This window comes from Hibiscus syriacus, unplaced genomic scaffold, assembly GCF_006381635.1.
Source record: "Hibiscus syriacus cultivar Baekdansim isolate YM2019G1 unplaced genomic scaffold, ASM638163v2 tig00112383_pilon, whole genome shotgun sequence".
Classification (NCBI taxonomy): domain Eukaryota; kingdom Viridiplantae; phylum Streptophyta; class Magnoliopsida; order Malvales; family Malvaceae; genus Hibiscus; species Hibiscus syriacus.
In genome coordinates, this window is record NW_024063319.1 from 2,981,329 (window position 1) to 3,006,282 (window position 24,954).

General features: G+C 35.0%; 2 protein-coding genes and 1 pseudogene across 4 annotated transcripts; 1 reads left to right on the top strand and 2 right to left on the bottom strand.

Moving 5' to 3' along the window:
* Positions 1-6,046: 6,046 nt before the first annotated feature.
* LOC120178972 lies at positions 6,047-8,577 on the bottom strand (annotated as a pseudogene).
* Positions 8,578-13,171: 4,594 nt separating this feature from the next.
* On the bottom strand, positions 13,172-18,491 carry LOC120178810 (vacuolar fusion protein CCZ1 homolog B-like). Of its 3 annotated transcripts, XM_039184593.1 has the most exons (11): positions 18,396-18,491; positions 18,082-18,290; positions 17,874-17,967; positions 17,419-17,602; positions 17,278-17,316; positions 17,054-17,163; positions 16,118-16,213; positions 15,495-15,932; positions 15,092-15,247; positions 14,149-14,378; positions 13,172-13,456 (listed from the first exon to the last, which is right to left on the bottom strand). In XM_039184593.1, exons 2-11 carry the CDS (start codon positions 18,261-18,263, stop codon positions 13,426-13,428), a joined length of 1,560 nt encoding a protein of 519 aa, XP_039040524.1. In that variant the 5' UTR covers positions 18,264-18,290; positions 18,396-18,491; the 3' UTR covers positions 13,172-13,425. The 3 variants fall into 3 exon arrangements, with proteins under 3 accessions (XP_039040524.1, XP_039040522.1, XP_039040523.1); XM_039184591.1 differs by lacking the exon at positions 17,278-17,316; XM_039184592.1 differs by lacking the exon at positions 17,278-17,316 and having other exon boundaries at positions 18,392-18,481.
* Positions 18,492-20,807: 2,316 nt separating this feature from the next.
* Positions 20,808-23,785, top strand: LOC120178973 (cyclin-SDS-like). Its single transcript, XM_039184716.1, has 7 exons — positions 20,808-21,857; positions 21,964-22,131; positions 22,679-22,845; positions 22,942-23,070; positions 23,260-23,440; positions 23,626-23,670; positions 23,753-23,785. The coding sequence occupies exons 1-7, from the start codon at positions 20,808-20,810 to the stop codon at positions 23,783-23,785; spliced, it is 1,773 nt and encodes a 590-aa protein (XP_039040647.1).
* The last annotated feature ends 1,169 nt before the right edge of the window (positions 23,786-24,954 follow it).

The following is a 24,954-nucleotide window of genomic DNA, read 5'->3' on the forward strand; positions in this document are numbered from 1 at the left end:
CCTCCATCGAAATAGCCATTGTCTTCGACCCCTAATAATACGCCCCACCAAGACCGATCAAGCAACAAATAGATATCATCATTGAGCTTGCATATGTCAGTGAAACACCCCTGGCTTCGCTCGTGTAGATAAAAATCAACTGCGGTCTTAGCCCAAAGGGTGTTATCCAGAATTGTGTCCGGTAGTTGTTTCCTCTCCTCTTCAGATACCGGTATGGTACTGGTCGGTAACTCATACGAGAGCCAACTTGAATCCATCATGTCCGGCACGTCAGAGGGTTTCTCAAGAATCCTACATATGACGCCATGTGAATCGGGCTCTTGAATGGTGGGAGGGACCTCTTCAACGATGACAGTGGCCTCTTGAACGGTGGGAGGGGACTCTCGAGGAATAATAGGGGCCTCTTCAACGATAGGAGTGGACTCTTGAGGGATGATAGGCGAGTCGAGCTTCTTCTTGCGGTGTCTTCGCACTATTGGGGTACACGGAGACTTAATAGCACGTGCACGCCGTCTGATGCGTGAACTCTGTCGTGCAAGAAAACCCGACGTAAAGCATCCACCTTATCGGTCCGCTAAATAAAAATACAAATATCAGTAAATAAACAGACATCATATTTAAACAGTGAAAACAAAGATAAATATATTTCAAACTTTCAACCAAAAGACAAAACAAAGACAAATACTAACTTCACAGTGTTAAAGTAAAAAGTTTAGCAGTTTTGGCAGCAACCGAATAAATTTACTAAGCAATCTAAGTGAAATGGTTAATTTAAGTGAAATTACGAGTAAATTTATCATCAAGTTAAATATGGAAAATCTTAAACTTACCTCGTTGCGTAGAGTATGAACCTCATTCTGCAACGATACTACCATCTCACGTAGAGCGGCAACCTCACCACGTAAAGTAGACACCTCCACACGCCATGCACCATCGTTATCGCGTAGAGTACCGATCTCCTCACGCAAGGCATTGACCTCATCACGTAACTCCCTTGACTCATCCCGTGGAGGTGGAGAACAGGGAGATAGAAGTCGTGGCATCTTTGTCGGTCGCCTATCATGAGGTGATGGTGGAGAAGAGACTCGATGATGTGACGGGATAGGTGATGGCTCTCGTTGTAGAGGTGTATAGTCGGGTCGATCAGGTGATGGCTCTGGGTGAGGTGATGGCTCTCGAAGTGGAGGAAGTGGAGGCTGCTCATCATTCGTGCCATCAAAAAAACGCTGACTAGCTTGCCACCAATCAGTGGCAAGCTCAGCCTCCGTGGGTGTCAGTCTCATTAATGGAGTGTTGGCCTCCTAATAATATAAAAACTAAAACAAAGTTAAACGTCTACTATTAATAACTTGTTTATATATGATAGTATTTGTGTTAACTTACATTATTTATTGTCGCATATGGTATTAAGTCTTCCCAATCCAACATACGTTTCCTCTTCCAGGAAATAGCCCTAGGAATATCATCTGAGGATTTTAATGCATATGTCCGCATGCTGGGGAAAGCCTCGAATATCCAAATCTACAAACAATATAATAACAAACATTAGTAATTGTTAAATAATTAATTATAATTTTGAAAACATTATATAGAAATTCTTACCTTAAAGGCCCAAACAAAGCCTGACAAAGTGTATTTCGACCCATCGCCCCGCAAACTTTTGCGGTCATCAAAGGCAGACGACAACTTAGTCCAGGTAGCTTTCCATATATACGAACCCCACGGAAACAGATTCCATGCATTTAGGTCCTCTACCAATAATATTAGCTCCTGAGGAATAGGTTGTCTGGCCTCTCTACCTAGAAAGCCGGCATACAAAAGTAGTAGAAGGCATACTCGGACAACATCGACGTCATTCATCCGAGTAAAACCATCTTTCTTATTAAACAATTTCTTCATGTCGTCGACGTGTAAGTTTGGCTTCTCTATTGACTCATCAGGAAAAACCCTGGATAACCATGATGGGCGGGTGATATGACGAGTGTACCGGCCTACATCATCATGTCCGAATCGTAGACCAGTGATTAAGCAGAACTCCTTCCGCCCAAAACAAGTATACGCCGGTGGAAAATGAAACCATATCTCTTCCTCACCACGTTGTATACTGTCGGGTAGATCGCTAGTCATGGTCTGAAGCCACAAATGGGTCAAACTAGCATCTCCACCCGGATGCTGTACTCTCAGCCATGGCCCGAAGCAGGTTTCTTCAAACAATTTTCTTTGTGCAGGTGAAAGCTTCGAAGCAATTGTAGTGGCTAGGCTAACTTTATTCCTTAATGTCAATGAAGCCGAAAAAAATTTCTACAAAAAAACAATAAACATACCAAGTTAGATATACCAAAAATTACACTGTCAAGATATACAAAAAACAAAACAATAAACATAAATAGTAGTTTATTCTTGAAACTAAAATTTGCAACACTGTTTCTGTCTTTTGGTTGAAATGAAAATCGCAACGAGATAATGAGAATCGCAACGCGGAAATGACTATCGCAACGAGAGAATCGCAACGCGAAATGACTATCGCGACCAGACAATCGCAACGCGAAATGAAAATCGCAACCGCGAAATTAAAATCGCAACGCGAAATGAAAATCGCAACGCGAAATGAAAATCGCAACGCGAAATGAAAATCGCAATGCGATTTTGGTTTCGCGTTGCGATTTTTATTTCGCGTTGCGATAGTCATTTCCGCGTTGCGACTCTCATTCTCGAAACTATTCTTCTTCTGCATTACTTCAACCAAAAGACAAAGCAAAGACAAATACTAACTTCACAGGCTAAACAATTTAGCAGTATTGGCAGCAATCGAATGAATTTAATAAGAAATCTAAGTGAAATGGTTAATCTATTATTGAAATTACCAGTAAACTTATCATCAATCTCAATATGAAAAACCTAAAATAATGCAAAAATTTCAAAATAAAAATAAAAAAACTAACCCTCGGAGGTTGATTTTCCATTTCTGAATGATTGTGAGGGATTTTTGACTGTGAATGGTTGTGAGGGATTTCGCCGGCGATGGGGACGGAAATCTTCGGAGATGGGGACGGATTTCGCCGTAGAGAGTGAGAGATGGAGATGGGACTGAGTGTTGTGTTTTTGGGTTTGAGGTTATGAGTTGCGATTACTGTGGACGGTTCATTTTCCGATTTATTAAGAAAAAATACGTGTTTGGAATTTAAAAAAAAAATACGCGTTAATACGAATGGCGCTAAGTAAATCGCGTTGCGAAAGTCAGTATCGTGTTGCGAAAGTAAGTATCTCGTTGCGATTTTTTATTATCGCATTGCGATAGTCAGTATCGCATTGCGATTTTCCCAATTCGCGTTGCGATTTACTTATTCGCATTGCGAATTTCCCAATTCGCGTTGCGATTTACTTATTCGCATTGCGAATTGGGAAAATCGCAACGATACTGTAGACCATCGCAACGCGATTTTCAACTATCGCATTGCGAAAATGCAACGCGAATTTGTGATAATGGAGATCGCGTTGCGAATTAGCGATCGCATTGCGATTTTGTTGGTCATTTTGGCAAATCCGGAAAAAATTGGTTAAAATCGTATATTATATGGGATTTTTGGTCACTGAAGTTATTTTCTCTTATAATTATTATCAGTAATTAACGTCTATCATAATTCAAAGCGTTGCTTGTTTTACTAAATGGTGGAATAATAAAATTCAAAATTATAATGCCAAAACCTTCAAATAAAATATAATTAATAATTAGATTAAATTAAAAATATATTTTAGGGGTTAGTTCTTTGGCATGGCTACTCCCTTAGATTTACCCTATGATATGATTATTGATATTAAAACGTTAGTAATTACGAGGCGTTTTCATGTCGCGGCGTGCAGCGACTGGGAATTTTGTTGTAGGTAAAAATTGAAGTGATCTAAAGTTGAACATAATTCAACTCCGACACCTTTCCCCCTTGATGTTGACAGCCTCCCAATTGGATAAAGTTTGGTGATCCATCATTTTACTTATGCCTACAAACCTTCTTTTGTTGTTTTTTCTCCCCCACTAAAAAAATTCTTTTGTTGAGAGTTTGATATGTATGTATGTATTTAAGTATTTAACTCCAAGAATTTAAATATTAAAAATAAAAAAGTAAATATTAAAATAAATTATCTTCAATATATTATTATAATTTTTACTCCTTGTTTTGAAGTGGAAGTAGATAAATATATGGTTGTCTCAATTTGTTTTATCCACGTGGACTTATCTTTCTACTAAAAAGGAAAGTTTTACCCTAAAAAAACCAAATTAAACTTATCTTTGAATTTATTTAAATTAGTAGTAAGCTTGAATTTCGTTATCCATTTTTTTGACATTGTTGGCCTTTTACATGTGTGGCACTTTCAATCTATCAAAAGTTGACACGTGGATTGAAAGTTACTTGTATTTAGTGGCTGATCTCGAGAGAGCTTATTTGTTTTTAAAAAAAATAGTGAGATCTAAATTAAAATAAAAAAAGGTTAATTTAAAACTTAGAAAAATGAAGATATATAACCACGTTTTAAAAAAAAAAGACTGATCATTTTTAAATAAAAAATAGTGAAAATATCCATGATTAATTTATAATTTTGACTTAAATCTCATCTCTGCCGACACGAGTACCGTGAGAATTGAGAATTCTATTTCTAGGTATCTTGTTTTGCATTGAAGAGAAGGATCAACCTGTAAACGTAACTCTCATTTGGATGTCTCGACTCATTGGAACCAACATTTCAAAAGAAATCGTTTTCCTTGGGTATCCCAAGAAATTGCACTAAAAGCAAAGAAATTTTTCAACAATGATACAAGGCTTGGGATTTTTTTTGTCTAATGTATATATTTTTTGAATTATTCTTTAACTTTTCAAAAATTTTAAGAACATAAAATTATCTTCTTTATTTTAAAAATTTTCATTTTTTTTAATTTATGAATTTTAAAGAAAATTTTGCAATTTTGGATTTTTTACATTTTCTAATTTCCCAAACATTTATTATTTTCATTTTTTTTTGGTAAAAGTGGGATATCACTTCATTCATCTTCGTAATAATGTTCATTTCCTCTGTCTTTAGCTCAACTTTATTATCTCGTACATAACATGATAAACGAGTTCAATTTATAGTCATGTAGATATACGGCTACTTTCTTCATATGTTCAGAGTCATGGTCAACTAGGATTGAAATATTTTAGTTGGTTTTAACTTGCTTTGATAAGAATATATATAACTTTTATATATAACATATTATTATCTAATCATAAGTTTTTAAGTAAAAATTATTTCATACTTCCTAAATTAAATGAGGGAAGCCAAATATAAACTAAAAAAATCTTAAAATTGAGTTAGAAATAAAAATAAAAAAGCTCAACAATCTCTAGAACAAGTAATTAAACACTTCATCCTCTCTCTCTTAAGTTTGGGTTCAAAACTTGTTAAGGGTGCGTTTGATTCACGGAATATAAGATTACCATTGAGAATAGGATTACCAGAATGTAACATTACCTAACAAATTACTGTGTTTGGTTTGTTTGACAGTAATGTAAGATTACAATGTTTGGTTGAAGGAATAAAAGATTACTGGAATGTATATTTTACCAAATTGACCTTGTTATGTATTTTTTAACAAATAAAATTCTAATTATTTAAATAAAAATTATTTATATAAAAATTCATAGATAATATATTTAAATAAAAATTATTTATATAAAAATTTATCGATAATATATTATTTTATTATTTAAATATATCATGTATTATTTTAATTTTAATTAATATTAAATTTTACATCTTCACCAAGTATGAACTTTGAAAGTTTTGAATTGGAATTATGAATTGATTGAAATTTATATGCTATTGGGAAATTTGTGCGAATTAATCATTCATTGAAACTAAGCGAATGAACAATTTTCGAGCAGTATATTTCAGCTAAATGTATCACTGTAATGGTGTTTCTTCCTGCATATTCAAGATTCCTCGAAAGATGATTTCTACCGAGTCGGACTCTTGTTACAGATGATTTCTACGAGCCGGACTCTTGTTACAGACGTTATGTAGGCGGCACACTCGATCTAGCTATCGAACTTTCAGCAGCACAACAGGAAACAACATTATTAAAGCACAAGAATGGACAGATATGAACCTTTGAAACAACCCGAAGTTCCACAAGTGTGTCCCTGTTTATTAGTACCTGCAAAACAATTTACGGTTAGATAACATGGCCTAAAAGAAGGGTACAAAACAATTTACAGAAGTTCCAAGAAATTATTGTTAATTGGAGTAATGTAACAGAATGTGAAAGACCCGATAACATTTTCAGTGGTTTTAGCATTTCTGGAAATTATGTCTTATCCTCCTACCAAAAAAGTACAGGACTAAACGGAAGAATCAACATAAACATGACATGCATCAAGGTTAAATCCAAAAAATCATAGTTTCAATACATAGGCATGTACGTGTGGAAGAATCCATAAATTCTACACCCATGCTTAATTACATTTACTCAGTAAAGAATAATAACTTTTACCATACCTCTTTGGCACGTATAAAAGATCACTGGCCAACATCAACCTTGATGACGGGACACGAGGTTGCTGGATAATAGCTGAAATAGAATACATGCAAACACTCAAGAGGTTATATTTTAAAAGATAACATCATAGGAGAGAGTCGAAATAAGTTTAGAATCATAGACAAGATAGATGCATCGTACCTTTAGCATGAGGCATCATGAACCGTTTACCCTTTTAGTTCCTGCTGAAAGCAAAAGACAAGCCTGACCTACAGCAGCCCCAACAACAACTGTATGTACCTGTGGGGAACCAATATTACCAAGTTATGAAGGAATTCTGTGAATAAAGAAAAAATTAAATCTCGTTCTTGAGCTAAAGTAACATAAACTCGAGACATCCAGAGAAAAATTTCTTAACAAAATATAGAAAATGAGACAGACTGATATCTTTGAAGAACGAAAATTCACCTCATTTTGTAACTGCATAAGTGCATCATAGATGGCAAAACCCTCAGTCTCCAAGCCAACCTGCATTATAAGAGCTTTAAATTAATGTATGTATAGCAAGCAGAAGCGAACATAATGCATGGCAAGCAGAAGAAGCGCCAGCATGGAAGAAGAAGCTAGTGTTTACAATTCAGATACTATTCGGGTTTATATACAGTTTCATATTTGTAGGTTTACATGCACTTAATCTATACAAAAGACTGAAAATCCAAATTTTAACTCAACTGACTTTTTTTACTTATTAAATGAGAACCAAGGTATGAGTCTAACATCTCCAGAAGCTACGCAATCCATAATATATTACATCTTAAATTCATTATCAAATTAGGTACCATATGCAAAGCTCACCGTTTCACCATCATCACGAGTTGTTCCCGTAGAGTTTATGTAAAGATAGATTGGTTTCTTGGGATCCATCCATTGAAGATACATTAGTTCTGCAACTACAAGCTCTGTCACTGCAGGCACAAGCTGAAAGGTAGAAACGATCAAACTGTTTGAACAAATTACAGTAACAACAAAACAATATGATATAGGAAATGATACTCTTGGTTTGCTTTCTCGTACTGAGAGATCCATGAATTAGGATCCTAATACATATAGATACAAATTGTCCCTCGGGAACAAGAATTTCCAATAAATATTTATCTCAAAACTCTTAACAAGATTGCAAAAACATGAAATTCCAGTTATCCTCAACCCAGTTTTGCAATTTTTATAAAAATAATTTCTAATTTGGTAAAGCATATGCAACCGAAAACATTTACAATTTATAAACCTCACCCACCCACCCACCCTTTTAAATCAGAATTCGGGAATACTCACTGGCATGCCAATGTAGACTATTCTACCGTTAAGAAGCAATGAAGGTAAGTCTGGTGGAGGGCTTTTCGGCCTCTGCTCATTGTATGAAACTGATCTTTCCACCTAATTCAGTTTCGATGAATGATTAGTTCGAAAAATTTCAATCAATACAAATTTATCAACAAAAATATATTTAAAAAAACCTAATACTATATCTGAAAACAAGAGCTCGAAAATTTTCCATTCGCATAGTTTCAATAAATGATTAATTCGCACAAATTTCCTATTCGTTCATGCATATAAATTTCAATTCATTCATAATTCTAATTCAAAACTTTCAAAGTTCATGCGAATGAAAATTAACAAAAATAAATAAATCAAAAAGCCAAAGAATTACCAGATTTAGAATGAAGAATGTGGAGACAGAGAGTTCTCGACTTCCATGGACATCAAAGACGATGACCCATATTTTGGCATCCCCTTCAACCAAATAAGGAGGAGAACACAAAGGCGAATCAACACCAAAATACTACCCATCGAAGTAGTGGAGTAGCGACGGAAGGCGGACGAAAATCACGCACGGCCGAAATTTCAAAGAATCCGATAGCCAGAACGAAGTGGGGAGGGTTATTTTAGATAACGAAAACGGGAATAATGAAATACCTAAGGGAGATGAAGGATGAATATTCCCGGGAAAACAGTAAACTAAATCACTGTTGGTATTATGTTTTACCTGGCACTTGGTAATCTGCCTCCATCCAAACGTGGGTTTATTTTTCAGTGAAAAAAAATTCCTCACATGAATGAATTATACCATGAACCAAACGGGGCCTAAGAGTGTAACATTCTCAATACCGGGTTAGTGACCAAATTGTAAACTTTCAGAAATTGGTGATTAAAGTAGGATAGTTGAATAATTTAATGATTTATTGGAAATATGATGAAGGTTATTTAGTAATTATTGAATAATTAAAGGGTAAAAGGTTAAATTGACAAGTAAGATTTTTATATTCCTTTTATAAGAAAAGGAATCACGTGGGAAAGGAGAGAATTATCCAGAGTTTTATTTCTTCTTCTTCCTTCTCCCGTATCTCCAAACTCAAAGGTGAGTTTCTTTGTTTATGGATTAATTGTTGATTTTAAGGTTGGGTTTTGATTATTAGATGATAACTAAGCTTAAGGAAAGCTTAAGTTATCTTAAAATCAAAGTATGCTGGAGTTAGGATGGATTAAAGATTTGAGGTTCTTGGGTGAAATCTTGAAATAGAGTTCATAAATAGAGTTGGAAGTTAAATTTGACTTGTCAAGGGTCTAATTAAGAAGTTAGAAGCCATAGAATTAGAATTAAAACATATTACAAAGTTGGTTTAATTCTTGAGTTACATATGAGGAATAGAATTGTGAAGTTAAAGATGGTTTATATGGATATAAATTGGTTTAAGCATGTGTATATGAGTTGAGAACATGAAAAGGGTTGAAAGATGAAGCATTTGAGTTGATTTGAATAGATTTTCGGGCTTAAAAATGAATTCTGGGCTATGTGCATTGATGCACATTCAATGTGCACTGATGCACCAAGGGTAAATTTCCAGAAATTGTTCAGTTTGTATCGATGCACAGGAAGTGCATCGATGCACCCATTAAAAATAGAAACATCGAATACAATTAGTGCATCGATGCATAAGGAGAGCATCGATGCACCCCCTTAAAATGAAAACATCGAAGGTGATTGGTGTATCGATGCACTTCAAGGGAAATAAAATTATACCTTTCTTTTGGTCTAAGAAATGATAGATTAGTGTATATCAATTGTATACTAATATGTATCAATGTATGATTATATAGATATCGAGCACGAACAAGTCCCGGAACGATTATCAAGTTATGATTCGATCGCAAGAGAGGAAATTATAAAAATGGATTGGAACTTAGTGAGGCCAAGGTGAGTGCGCATTATTTTATATATGATGTTTAATGGGAAATAAGACTTGCGACAAGTCTATTTTCTATAGTATTGTGCATGAAGTATGAACATGAACGTGTGTTTGTTATGAGTGTCTGAGTTATATGTTATGGTATGTGTTTACATGTTATTGTATATGTATTTCATGGTTGATGTGAATATATGCTATGTTATGATGATATAAACTATATGATATGATAAGAAATTATATGAATATAGAAGAGAAGTTATGTGATAAGATCTTTGAGATATATAGAAATGGAATATAAGATTACGCGAATACATGATATGGGATAAATTAGGTAATAATATGGGAATATGGTAAAAAGCGATTTTAGAAGAAATGATAGGAATGAAGTAATCAAGTGTAAAGGTTATATAGACAATAAGAATGTGAGTTGGGTAAGTGAATAGTGGTATGAACATTTATGTGAAATAGTAAAATAGAATTATATTATTGAATGAGAATTGAAACAAGATAGATAATATTGACCTATATGATGATATGAGACTTGAACATAAGTGATAATAGGAACATATAAGATGAGTTAGATGGGAAAAATACATATGCTTAAATAAAATTATGATATATGGGTTGTATGATGGAAATCTATGTAGTCATATTAGAAAGTTATAGGTACTATATGAATTGAATTAGGTAAATAGATTAGATTAGTATATAAATGAAATAATAGAAGTGACATATGTTTATGAGTATGATAGAGGTGATATGATCTAGGTGAATATCATAGAATGAGGTATAAGCTATATGATGTGAGATAAGTTATTTTATACATATAGGATATAAGCTATTAATCAGAACATATGAGATTATGAGAAGGAGAATATAAATGATGTGAATACAAGTATAGGAACAATGATATATATATATATAGGAAGATGAATTATATGAATATACATTTAGATGATGAAATGATGGATTATATGAACATGTAAATATATATATATATATATATATATATATATATATATATATGATAAGACATAAAAAAAAGATATAAGCAATGTGACAAGAAATGTGAATTAGTATGAAAAGTGGATATGAGCTACGTGATATGTGAAAGTGATTTACGTGTTTATATGTATATGTGATTCAACTCATGCGACATAATCTACGTGCTATGTGAAAGTGAACTACGTGTTTATGTGAAAATGTGAAATGACATAAATGATGATGCCCATGTTATGTGTCATGAGAACTAGGGTATAGTTGGCATGCCAAGAGTCGAGGGTCTATGCGGTCCTTCGGGACATATATGTATTCTTTGGAACATGCGTGAGGTCTTTTGAGACACATACTTGATCCTTGGCATATGTATATAATTCTTAAGGAATTTTCTACGTGGTCCTTAGGGACAACCTTATATGGAACTTCGATGCATTTCTATGCGGCACTACGGTGCAATTCTACGTGGCACTTCGGTGCATTTATACGAGCTGTGGTGACAGCATTAGTGCACAACCTCTATAGACTCACATATCTATAGTTCTCACATGTGTACATGGGCTAATAAAGAAAAAACAACAAATATATTACATGTGATTTGTATGCTTTTGTGCTATGAATGGTATTATATGATTTATATGATGATATGTGGATTGTATGATTAAATGAGGCAAATGTTGGTTAAAATGCTAGGTATAAGAGGATTTGTATTAAGTGATATAAGCGATAATAATATTGATAATGAAATAAAGCTAATGATGGAAATGATGAGTGATGAATATATGTGTGTATATGTTCTTATATGTAATGATATATTGCATATGTGTTATAGGGATTTGTTACATGAATAAGGGTATGAGTGATAGTAGTAATTGTTCATGCATGATTACAAGCTATAGTTTATATTTTATGTTTATTGCCTCACTAAGTCATAGACTTAGTGTGTGATTGTTTCACACGTAGGTTATCGAAGTGAGAAGAGTAAAGAGCATTATGGAGCAAGACAGGTCAGTTCTCCTTACCAAAGGTCAGATCAGAAGAAAGGTGAATAATATGTATTTTAATACATAAAGTTCTAGTTGGCATGTATTCAAAATAATATATTATATAAGCTCTGAATAGTTCGGTAAATGTTTTGAATAAGTTATATGTAATAATAAATTTTAAATTACTCACTATTTTATACAAGTAAAGGTTTTGAAAAGTCAATGTGACACTTCAGACTCGGATCCAGGTCGGATACGGGTTGAGGTTGTTACAAAGAGTAAACTTCTCCTTTCCCTTTCACTCCTAGGGATGGTAGTATGACCCGAACCCGATGGGGAAACCCGAAACCCGGTCAAGTTCGGGTCGGGTCGGGTTGAATGATATCGGGTCGGGTATCGGAGATTTTTTTTAGTCGAGTTCGGGTTTGGGGCAAGGTATCCCCGCCCCGCCTCGATTATATATATATATATATATAATATTTTATATTTTTATATTAATTATATATATAATATTTTATATTAATTTTATATAAAATATTTTCGGGTTCAGGTATAATATTTTGGGTCGGGTTCGGGGACGAGGCAAAAAAAAATCTTCGATGAGGCGCCCCGATAAAAAACTTGTCGGGGATTGGGTCGGGATCGGGAATTCATTTCGGGTTCGGGGACGGGGCAAGCAAAACCCACCCCTAATCCGACCCGTTGCCATTCCTATTCACTCCCCTTAGAAGTAGTTGTTAAAAAAATGGAGATAAAAATAGAATAAACAATTATTATTTAAACTTTGACTAATTATTATTTAAAATTTATTGTTGATAAAATATGTAAAAATAGTGTTTTAAAACCTCCAATCAAGTACTTTTTAAATATAAATTATGTAAAATTTAATTATTTAAAATAATCATCATCAGAGTTAAAAAAAATTGACTTTTTAAAAGATAATAAGGGAGTAATAAACATAGTAGTCTAGATAAATGAGCATATATCTAACCTAATTATAGGATAGACGATTAATTTTGGATATATACTAAAGTCCTTGACCATCATCATTCTCCCACCAAATGCAACTATGGGATCTATTGGTAGAGTCAAATCTTTGTCCCAACCATTTCCCACATTCTAACCAAGGTCTTCTTGAAGCAATCCAATCCCTTCCTCAACACTCCTCCATGCCCACCACGATTTAATAAGAATAATAATTTGCAGATTCAAATCTGAATCATACATAAATTTTAGATATCTGTCATGTTACATTCCCTAAACACTAGCATCCCTGGCTTAGTCAAACAAGCAGAGGGAAGGATTCATCTTCAACATGCATCCCCAAACTTCTACAACACGCTCTTACCTTTACCTAGATTCCACGACTCCACGCTAGGTTTCGTGTCTGTTGACAGTTCATTCGAAACTTACATCTAAAGAACACAAATGAAGGCACTGGAGCAAAATAAATAAGCCAATAAACATTACATTCATCAACTCACAAATTGCATTTTTGGATACAACCGATAGAAGATGAGTTTTATTTTCGTATTTTACGCCCAAAAAAAAAAAAAGTACTGAAACCGAGAGGAACCTTGTAACACCTGGTAGCTGTCGTCTGAGCTAGTGAAAGAAACGTTTGCCCAGGCACATAAATACGTCATTATTGTTATACTAATAAGATATGGGTTCCACTGCAATTTTTTAACTAGTCCAAAGAAAATGCTCCACTGCAGTATCTGCAAAATCAGCAAAAATAAAAAATGAAAATTTGGCTTTCCCATGAATGCCAATCTGTAAACCAGATGTTCAAGAAGAAATGTATTCCACAAATACGGACAAAGGTTTAAGTCGATAATAAACAATCTCTGTCGATCCAACCATGTTTTTCTTGAAATACCCACATCCAATATGGTATGAAGATATGATCTATTAATTATCCTTCAACAAGAAAATTACAAGTATCTGTGTCGGACACCTGCCCATATCCAGGGACAGAATCAGGATTAGATGGCTTCAAAGTTAGCAGGGACCTAATAAGTATTTAATCTAAAATTTGGGGGAGCCAAGGCTTAATTTGACAAGTATTCAAACTAACAGGGACTAAAGTTTCCGCTACCCCCCCAAAAAAAAAATTCACTTCGTAGCTCCATCCCTGCCCATATCTCACACTTACAGCCAAGCTCAAGTACCATTTCATCAGATTACTTAAAACATCAATATAACTGAAAATACAATCTGATAGTAATCATTAAAGACAACCGCATACTTCCCATAAATGACTAGAAGCTTGGAAACATTTCAGGGTTGTCTTATGCATGAAGAATGTGAAGGTACAGGGAATATGTAATCATTAAGAGCAGTGGTTAGTAATGCGATAACAACACTCTTGTAGGAAAACAGTTGCAGAACCACATCTACAACCCCTCACCTGTCACTGAATTTCTCAACAACATCGGATGCATAGAGGAGAGTTTCATTAGCTTTCTCTAGAACCATATAAAGCTCCATTCCGCCAGTAATACGGGCAATGACCCAGGCATTATTTTTCGCTCTAATGCACACTTCCAAATCTTTTTCGTGACCTGGATTTTCCCATTTTGCTCGACTCTTTTCAGCATCTACTTCTTCTCTAAGCCTATTTAAGGCGAGTAATGATTCCTGCATTATAACAGAAAAAGAGAACCAGTGAAGGATTTAATGTCTATCTTGATGAATCAGCAGATTGCATCAAGATGCGATGGAGGGCAGCTTCTAGTTTCTAGATAACATCACAAAGTATCATCAGTAACAGCTTATGATTTATTCCGTTGAAGTTTGATTGAAAAAAGCGAAACAATATTTGGCCAAAACAAGCTTTATTACGAGGCAGTAAATAGAACTGTAAAGGCAGTCTACAGTAAAATTGATCATCTAAACCAAAATGAAATTCTATTACCAAGAAACAACCAAAAAAGAAGAGTAATATATGCTTAGAACTTCGATTACTTGAACTTAGGGCACTTTAATCTTTTCAAAAGGAGAATAATGAAATTTAATTCAATTCTATCAAGATCACTCCTCAAACCCTGCAGTTTGTAGGAAGCACCATAGCAAAATAGCTTACAAATTTACATGATCGAGAAGTTGCAAAACTGATTTCCAATAAATCAAGCTGAGAAAATCTCGACTCATAAATACTCCCCTATCTACAATATTGCTCACATATGGATAAAATAATTGAAGTTGATTATCACCAACTTATATGAAACATCAATCGCCACCACATCTAATTCAAAAAAACTTAAATCAGTGAAATGATTATAATTTTTTTTTCTTGGTCATGCTAAGGAAAAACTATGTGGTAACCATATAAAACAACAGTAGTTTTTTACCTTTGCTAATGTTGTAACCTTAGCTGGGGGTGAAGCCCTGGATATGTCTCTGTTACCATCCACTAACAAGTAACGATACCCACTAACATGATAAGCATTCTCTCCACCCCATCCCTTCGACAACTTTTCTTCAACTTTCAAAATCTTCAGTGAGGCCTAGGAGTTTTGGCAAATGCAAAAGGTCAAAGAGACTGTCAGACTAGCTAATTATGTATACATATCATTTCTAAACTCGGTACAATTATTGCACCTAATAATTAAAGGATCTTTCTCTATTCGGAATTGCTTTGATGCTTAAGTCAGGTTTGTTGTGCATTTGAATGTCCTAAACGTATTTAAAGGAACTGGTTGGTAATTGGAAATGCTTATGCTAAGTATGATATATGGCCATGCAGGAACTAACATTTTCAAGAAGTTGTTGTTTTACAATTGAAACACCTTGGTCCCCATTAAGGATAGAAGAGAGAGGAATAAGAAGGATCAATGTAAGGCTTTTGTACTGATAAGCACAGAGATACATCCTCTCCTCTGTCTGCTGTAGCCAAACTGTTGGAATAGTTACATTCAAGCTACCAATGTCTCCACCCCAAATATCGGTGACAAGAAAACCATCTTTCCCTTTGAACCACTTGTCATGCTGCAAGGGCCTTGTAACATGATATCTATCATCTCTAGCATGAGAAGCATCATGCGAACCATAAAATCGTTCCGAAGAAGATCCAGTAGAAACATGTGATGAAGAATTTCCTTTCAATAAATAGGACCATGACTTTGCACCAGAGGATAGAGCAAGTGGGGTAAGCCTTAAAACTGCATATGTGAACATGTTTATGGTATCCTCCTGACAAGAGATCATTAGAAACATTAGTATTTAGCTTTAATAAAGCCTAACGGGAATAGTTCCTATATTAATTTTGACATGGAAACTTTATTTAGCTATTAGAGATTAAGCACTTTGGGATAAATGTTGAGGCAGCTAAGAAAAACAAGAAAACTGGTACATCAGCTTCGAAGATCAGACCATACCGGAGAAAGTGTTGTGGACACGAGTAGATCTTGAAATAAAATGAGCGAGAAGCATGGCATGTTGCCAACATAAGATTCTAATATTCTGACAAGTGTCTGCCAAAACAAGAGGAAATCATTAAAACTAAAGATATAACAATTACGAACAACTGCCATTTTAAGGTACATATAGTATTATTCGTCTTCTATGCTTATAGTAGCAGGCAAATAAAGTTTCAAACATGTCAGGAAGGAATGATTGGTTTTCAATAAGTTTCTAATCTCCTGTTTTAAAATGTTTTCAGTTAGCATTTAGCAGGTTAAAAATTGATGTAGAACAAAAAACTAAGCAACACAGCGTTGTCAACTCTCACATCTGCTATAAAAGGTCAAATAGGATTATCCTAACTCATTTTTGGAAGAATCAAACAATTGTTTACAAGATCAACAATTCAACCATCAAGACTGTTCAATTAGATTTACTCATTAATGCTATATCTTTATTCTGGTAAATTGATGTGCTCAATAGAAGACTCGTGACTTTGGACCTTACAGGTGAGCTTGATTGTGTCAAGTTGCCCACTGAAAGGGGAATAACTTCTTGATGATTCCAGAAACAAATACAAAAGAATGTATAGCGTCACTTTCCTTTAATAATATAGCTATTAGAAATCTATGGTAGGAACAATACATAAGTGGAAACATGAGGTATGATGATCCGGTAGATACAGGGTAATAATGGCACCAGACCCCATTTTAACTACATAAGTATGGCAAATCTAAAGTGCAAGAGTCACTCAAGCATAAAAATTATTTATTTACCTATACTTCATTCCAATCACTATTAATTTAGTTATTTTCCCATAAGGTAGGAGCTTTAAACCATTTGGAAAATAAGAAAAAAATGGCACTAAAGTACATGTGACTAATTCCAAACACACAATTCTTAACCCAAACCTGAACTTCAATAGCAGCCTCTCGACCTACAGTTAGCATCTGCACAGTCCTTCGTTCCTTTAAGCAGTCACGGAATGATGGCAACTGGAGTTTCTTCCCAACCAAAAATTCTGCCTCAAAATAAAAATTATACATAAGGCATGAGATTTAGCTAGTAGCTACTTCAGCAAAACATGGAAGCACAAATCCGATAAGGCCATTTGATACAGCAACTTCAGAATTACCCCAGAAGCAATTATCCAAGGGAGACCGCTTTTGACATGCTGACAATTAGTGACTTACAATGAAATAAATTCAATCAAAGACCAAAGAACAATAAAATTAGCAAAAATTTCAAGTGGATATAAAATTTCATATCAACTTACCTCTCAGATAATCCATGATGAAAGGGTATAAAAGAGCACGAGTTAGTCCTCCATCGGGTTCTTTATCAAGCAATGCTCTAATAGATCCATGAAACATCACGAAAAGAGAGTGAATTTCCTTCAGAACCTCTCTTAATGCATCAATCCTCCATATGGCTTCAGCCTCCTTACTTTTCTCCACTACCTACAGCAAGTTTAACAGATATCAGACTTACCTAGAATAACATCAGAAGACCATAATTTTACAGACAACCTAGTTACACGTACTCTTCTCTTTTTCCAACAAAATGCTGACAATTAAGGAAATTCTTATAAACCAGATCAAAAGGATTTCAAGGCAGCCTATAGAGACGAATAAAAAAGCGTTTCGTACATCTATACATAAAATTAGTAATTCAGAAGCAAATAACCATAGAAAAATATTTCATGCTAGAAAATTACAATCACATCCATACCATAACCATCCAGATATCTGGCTCTGCCTCGTAAAAGACATGAGAGTGCTTCTCTGCTTCTATAACCTCGCAAGCAGCCTCCGGAGAGAAAATTCTGCAGGAAAAAAAAAACACAAATTCTTTGAGAAAGAACTAACTAGAATAAGAAACTTTGTTCTAATTTTAATTTGAACATGTTCGATCAGGAAAGGAGTCCCTTAGTACTAACTGCGTGAATGTAATGAGCCCTTCGCTGAGCCCAATCACTGAGAGTTGATTTGAAAAGGGCAAATCAGCAGGAAAGAAGTATAAGATTTTGTCAAGTTCTTGGCCTTCATGTTGGCCTCGTCTCAAATCAAATATACAGAGTTGCATGCCTTCACTAGCAGTTCCAATCGACGACAAACCCATGAAACTTGCTGAATTGGCTCAATGGACCTAATTTAAATTAAGAGACAAAAAGGAAAAATTGAATAAATAATTAAAAGAAGAAAAGAAAGAAAATTTAAGAACAAAGAGACAGAGATATGCAAAATCACTTGCTGTGTAGAATTTGGAGATGAAGCTTCTCAGATCCTCAGTAACCAAAGAAAGATAGCTAGAATACTTTGCTCTAGAAAAAGAACATTGAATCGTAGGTGGAAGGAGTAACTGTTAGTTAATGATTACAAATTAAATTTCGAAATTGGGGAATTGATATTAAAGCCCAATTTGAGTTGGGAATCAAGTTTTGGGCCTCAAGCGTACTGCCAGACTTCAAGAATTGATCATTGGCCTAATCTTTTTATTGAACTTAAGGGTGAAGTACATAAATACTCCCCAAATGTTTTAAGTAATTTTATTTCAATCACATAACTTTTGAAACTTATAATATAATCATCAAACTTTTAGTTTATTTTCAGTACCTTCTGTTAATTTTATCTAACATGGCAGTTACATTCGTTAACTCTCTGACGTGACAGATTGTTTTTCTTCTTCGTTTCTTTTCCTCGCCATCCTCCTCATCCTCCTAGACAACTAAATAACTAATTATTATCAAAAACTTAAACAAAAAATTGAAATGCAAAAACCCAAGCAATATATACATAAAATAGTGAGTAAAAAGCCTGTAGTTCATAAATCCATCGTCTTCTTCATATCGTCCAGACCCGATTCTTTTAGCTCTTCAATTCTTTCAACCTCTTCAATGGCTACCTGGGATTCCTACAGCTTATCTTAGCTCGAAGAAAAAGGGATGGTTGCAGCAACGACGACGACAACGAACAGAACGGCTCGGCGGTGGGAATTGGGAGCTGAGGATGAGAGCTAGTGTTCGAGACAACGGAAGTAGTTGAGCTGCTATTAAGTTTCGATCAACGGATGGTCGCGATGTGATTGCTCAAGCCCAGTTTGGTACTAGTAAAACTTCAATGATTGCTCTCACTGTTTGCCAAGTGGTCGACACTGCTAGTAGAGAGTATGTTTTTTTATCTGATTCTTTTAAATATATTAATTTTTTTTACAGATTTGAATTTACTATGATATGTCAATTTCATCTCGTGAATTAGTAAATAAGTGTATTATCATTGAAGCTTTGAATCTCGTGATGGATACTGACATACTGTAAATTTTATTTAGGATTAATCTGGAATTTGTTCCATATAGTTTGAAGCATGAATTGTCGATGTTAAGTAGTGTAATTTCAGGATTCCAGCATTGATATTGTCACCTACGAGAGAACTAGCATCTCAAACGGAGAAAGTGGACAATCGGTGATTACATGAATATACAAGAACAAGAAGAAGAAGAAGTTGCCATGAAGAAGAAGAAGAAGCTGTCACGTCAGAGAATTAACGGAGGTAACTGTCACGTCAGATAAAACTAATAAGGGTAACGTCAAGGACCTTACTGAAAATGAATTAAAAATTTGAGGATTGTATTGTAAGTTTTAAAAGTTGGGTGACCAAAATGAAAATGCTCTAAAAGTTTGAGGATTATTTATGTCCTTTACCCTAATCTTAAATTATTTTTGATTGAATAATTATTTGATAAATTGATATTAAGATCATTTTTGAAGATATTTTTTTAATAGGATGTGATAACTATTCATAATCCTTGTTAGACATTTATAATGTACATTTTACAAACATTATTATTTGAACATAAAATTTTAAAATAAAATAATATTTTCATTAATTACTGAATTCGTATCGAACAGTGATGAATGATCTTATACTAAAATATTTTACCTGGTGTTATAACGTCGTCTTTGTGTTTGATACGCTACACTAATACCATTTCAATTAAAACTCATTTTTATAAACTAGTAAAGATCTTAATAAAATCATTTTAAGTGTTTTATATAATGTATTTTTTTAAAAAATAATTACTTGTGTTAAAAATGATCAGTTTCTAGAGTAACTTATATTTTAGATCACTTAATTTTAATTTTTATCTAGATTACAACCTTTCAGTTTAATTGAATTGTACCATTTAATTTTTATCTTTTTTTAGTATATCTACCGGCATCCGATCTATTGATCGACTAATTCGGATTGAGTAACATTTTTTTTTTATCATTTTTAATTTTTATCTTTAATAAATCACGTCACTCATACTAATATCATTAAATAATTATAACAAACAAACTGACATCAACATATATATATATATATATATATATATATATTTATCAAATCAAACGACGTAGAATACAGACATGGACGGTTGCTTGTATACGGGTGTTAGCGTGAGGCTACACGCAGCATATAAAAATGCTGTCACTCCCCCCAGTCACTACTCCCACTCCCACAACGTCCGTAACCACTAAGCTTCTACTCCACACTCCACACTCCACACTCTACCAATCTACGTTTATAATATACTTACTTCATCACCTTTCTGTCGATCTCTTTCTATTCCTCATTTCCAAACAAAACTTTCAAATTCGAAGTCTTAAGCAATATATCACATACAATGAAGCTGAAGAACAAGAACATAATGGAACGACTCGCTGTTGCATCGACGTTTGTAAAGAAGAAACTCCGTTCGAGGCCATCTCGACGAAGACGCTCTCAGGTCGCTCCATTTGTTTTGCGAAATCAAACTGTTGATCTCTCCGTCCATTCCAGTTCCTGTTCTTATTTTTTCGACGCCAATGATGTTTCTTGCGATTCAAGCGGATTTTCGAATCCGAAGAAGAGGAGCTTCGATGAAATTCAAGGTGGATATGGAGCTAAGAATCAAAGAAATGAAGGAGATGGAGAGTCACAGTTTAGGAGGATCACGAGATCGTATTACGAGAAGGGAGGAGAAGCTAGAGGAAACGAAGTTGAAGTGCTGAGTGAATCTTCTTGCGTCGAATCCAATTCCGGAGCTGATTTCCGTCTTTTTTGTGAACAAAGTTCTAAGTTAAAGAAAACGAGCGATAGTTCTAAGGAAATTGAGAGAAACAACGCGGTTTCGGTGGCCGTAACTCAATCAGATGTTTTCTGCATCGAGGTGATTCCTGATGAAATCTCAAAACTCTCGTCGGGGTTTAAGGAAAACGACCTCGTTTCGTTGACGTCCGGTTTTGAGTTCTGCTCAACATCGAACTTCGACACTGCCGTTGAAGATAATGAAAACGACGTCGTTGATGCCAATTTCACCGTTTCGAACTCGAAGTTTGTTGAGGATAAAAATCCGAAGAGCGTCTCCGGTTTAGATTCTTCGCAACTCGTTTGTGACGAACAATTGTCATTGGAGGAAGTCGTATCTGATTACTCATCCAGTCATCGGACTCTGTTTTCTGAGCTGCAATCCATTATTTTCCCTGAAAGTTCGGATTTAGATTTCTCAGACTACACTCCTCTTTTATACGATTCCGGAAGCCAATTCTCTGATCAGAAATCGACCGATGAATCTCCAACTTCATTGACTTACTCTCTTTTTCTCGATTTCAAACAACAATTCTCCAGATCAACATCTCCTTTAGATCCTAAATTTGCTTCAAGCGCTGAAGATGAGCGTCAACTGTATCCTACAGTAATGAGTTTACTGAATATTTTTATTGTTATTTCGTTGAATGATTACCTTTTGTTGAGTGAATCTATTGATTTAAAATTTTCTGTTCTTGTTTTTTTTTAAAAAGTTGGTGAGGTTTGAAGATGAGGAAGACGAGGAGAGTTACAATAGGTTGAGGGAAAGAGAGAGAAGGCAGGTGTTTTTGCGTGATTATGCGGAGGAATACCGATTCACAACTGACCATGGCGATCTTATTCTCCAGCAACGTTCTTTCATGATCCGTTGGATCGTTGAGGTCAGTGACTCTGTAGTTCTTTCTGAACTCGCTTTAATCCCACCAGAAAGTACAATTTGGGATGTTTTCTGCATCGACGATTTTCCACATGCACTGCGCTATTGAATCAAATCGTGACACGCCACCATTTTAAGGCATGAAAAAAACTTACTACCACTTTTTCTCTTGATGTTTATGAAAGTTATAATATAAAGGGTTACTATTAGGAGTCAATACTTTTCGCCCTTCCTATTGGCCAATTGTTGGTTTGTTGGTTGGACCCTTCTGTGATACTGCGATGACTGTTTTAACCTCGGTAGCATGTAGTTTCTGTGCCTTAGCAGGGATTCTAGCGTATCTCTTCCTTCAGATAGCACTGAATCAGGCTTGGGTGAAAAGAAACTCGTTATATAGATAGCATTGATCGGTCTTTAGCTTTCAGCATATATATATATATGTTGTTTATGTTGTTAAATATCCTGTACCAACCGTTTCTCTATTCGTTTAGAGATGAGTTGATAATATGTTGTCCAAGTTGATTGAGCATGTTTTCTGATTTTGAAAGCAGCAAAGTACTGCAAAGAAGTTTCAGCAGGAAACCATATTCCTTGGAGTTAGCTTGCTTGACAGATTCCTAAGCAAAGGATTCTTCAAAAGTAGAAGGAGCCTTCAGATTGTTGGAATAGCATGTCTTACCTTGGCCACCAGATTAGAAGAAAATCAGCCCTACAACAGGTGACAATTAAGATAGTTCCTCTCTTTCAATGGGTTACAATTAGGGCAAGGATTTTGCCAATGAGAACTTATTTGTGGCTATACTTGTAATACCAGTGTGCAGCAAAAGAACTTTTGCATTGGGAGCAACACGTACAATAGAAATGAAGTGGTGGCCATGGAAAGGCTGGTGATGCAGTGTCTCAACTTCCAATGTTTCCTGCCTACTATCTATAACTTCTTATGGTAAGTTTTTTCCTCCCAAGTGCCAAACACCTTCAATTGGAGACATTTAAGACAATCATTTAGCTTATAAGTTTACCTATATTCCCTTGAAAATTTATTCTGTAATTGAAGTCTTGTGATTTAATTTTGATTGCATCCTTTGACATGTTACGTGGTTCTGAAGCAAGAACTGATCTCAAATTATCCTAGGTTCTATCTCAAAGCAGCCAAGGCTGATGCAGAGGTAGAAAAGAGGGCCAAGTATCTGGCAGTGCTTGCACTGTTGGACCACGAACAGTTGCGCTATTGGCCATCGACAGTTGCGGCAGCGATCGTCATAATGGCTTCTATGGATGCCAATCAACATGGATCGTACCACCAAGTCATCGAGGTAAAAATATACACAAATTTATTACATTCAGCATCAAGGCTGTTGAAAAGGATGTAGAAGCAAGGTTTGCATCACTATCTTAATTTGAACATTGTTCTCCTTCAAGAATCGTAGATATCTTCACAACGTTTCGCGTTGGTTTGCACTAAATATGTTCTGATTTTAAAATCTATATGTTTTGGCAGATTCATATGAGAACCAAAGATAATGATTTGCCTGAGTGCATGACGGTATGGCTACTATACCACCGAATATTACTATAAAACAATCTTCTTTTGCAATTATTTTCACTGATAATGTTTGACCAAACAGAGCTTGGACTGGTTGGTACAGTACTTAAGCTAGGAGCATGGCAAAGAATAGGTCCCTTAACACATACCGTTTCCATTCTTTCCCCTTTCACTAGTATTTGCTTCGAAGGTTGGTGGCAAAGACCACAGCATATCCTGATCAAACCAAGGGTTACAGGTAAACCGTCCAACGTCCATAATTGAGGCATTATTCATGTCAAACCCTATTATTGAAGGAAATCTGTTGTAAGTTGTTCATGCTTCATAGTTGTACTTAAGCTTATGTGAAGTAGAATCTACCCCAACTACATATACATATACATACACGTACACGTACACGTACACGTACACGTACACGTACACGTACACGTACACGTACACGTACACGTACACGTACACGTACACGTACACGTACACGTACACGTACACGTACACGTACACGTACACGTACACGTACACGTACACGTACACGTACACGTACACGTACACGTACACGTACACGTACACGTACACGTACACGTACACGTTGCGGTTTGAAAAAAGGTTAAAAATTACTAGGATTTATATTTCATCACGTCTCCATTTAGTAACTAAGACTCCAATGGGTTTCGTTTTCCCCAAAATTTTCCCACCAATCAAACAGGGAATGCCCACATTTCTCTTTTGGTAAGTTGTTTGTCCAGAGGAAGAAAAAGAAGGAAATTATTGGATCTAAGTAAGCAAAGGGTCGCACTCGCTAAAAACATTTAAGAAAAATGTTGCTGACATTTGAAGAATTGTAGAAAGAATTTCGAACAAGAAGAATTACCAAGAACTGGTTGAAGTTTTGAAAGGTAGAAAAAGGTTGGGATGTGGGCAAATGCGTCTTTAGTCAGCGTGAAATGCGTGTGCTGATTTCTTGGAAGTGCTTTGAGTTTTGCTCTTTCAGCTGTGAAAACAGGATAATATCAGTCTTTTTCATTCTCCTTTCTGAAAAAAGTACTCTACTGTCGTTGCATTGAATTATATATTTTGTGAACCCTAAAGTTTTAGTAGTTTTTGAATTTATAATTGTTTGAGTAATTCTGTTTCTTTTTAGCTTATCCAGAGAAAAATAAAGAAAAATTGCTTTCAGTTTAATTCTCGAGAATTAAACGAATGGATACAATTCAGTGTTATCAATATACCTTTGAAATAAAGAGATTTATTACCGTCTTTGGTCATATTAGCTATAAAAAACGCAAC

Coding starts and splice junctions, on each gene's coding strand:
- LOC120178810 (XM_039184593.1), bottom strand. CDS start 18,263: ATGGGTTTGTCGTCGATTGGAACTGCTAGTGAAGGCATGCAACTCTGT. Junction 17,317..17,418: donor CATCATGGATTATCTGAGAG/GTAAGTTGATAT, acceptor ACTAATTGTCAG/CATGTCAAAAGCGGTCTCCC. Junction 13,457..14,148: donor GTTGAGAAATTCAGTGACAG/GTGAGGGGTTGT, acceptor CTGATTTTGCAG/ATACTGCAGTGGAGCATTTT.
- LOC120178973 (XM_039184716.1), top strand. CDS start 20,808: ATGAAGCTGAAGAACAAGAACATAATGGAACGACTCGCTGTTGCATCG. Junction 22,132..22,678: donor TGATCCGTTGGATCGTTGAG/GTCAGTGACTCT, acceptor TTTTGAAAGCAG/CAAAGTACTGCAAAGAAGTT. Junction 23,671..23,752: donor ATTTGCCTGAGTGCATGACG/GTATGGCTACTA, acceptor TTGACCAAACAG/AGCTTGGACTGGTTGGTACA.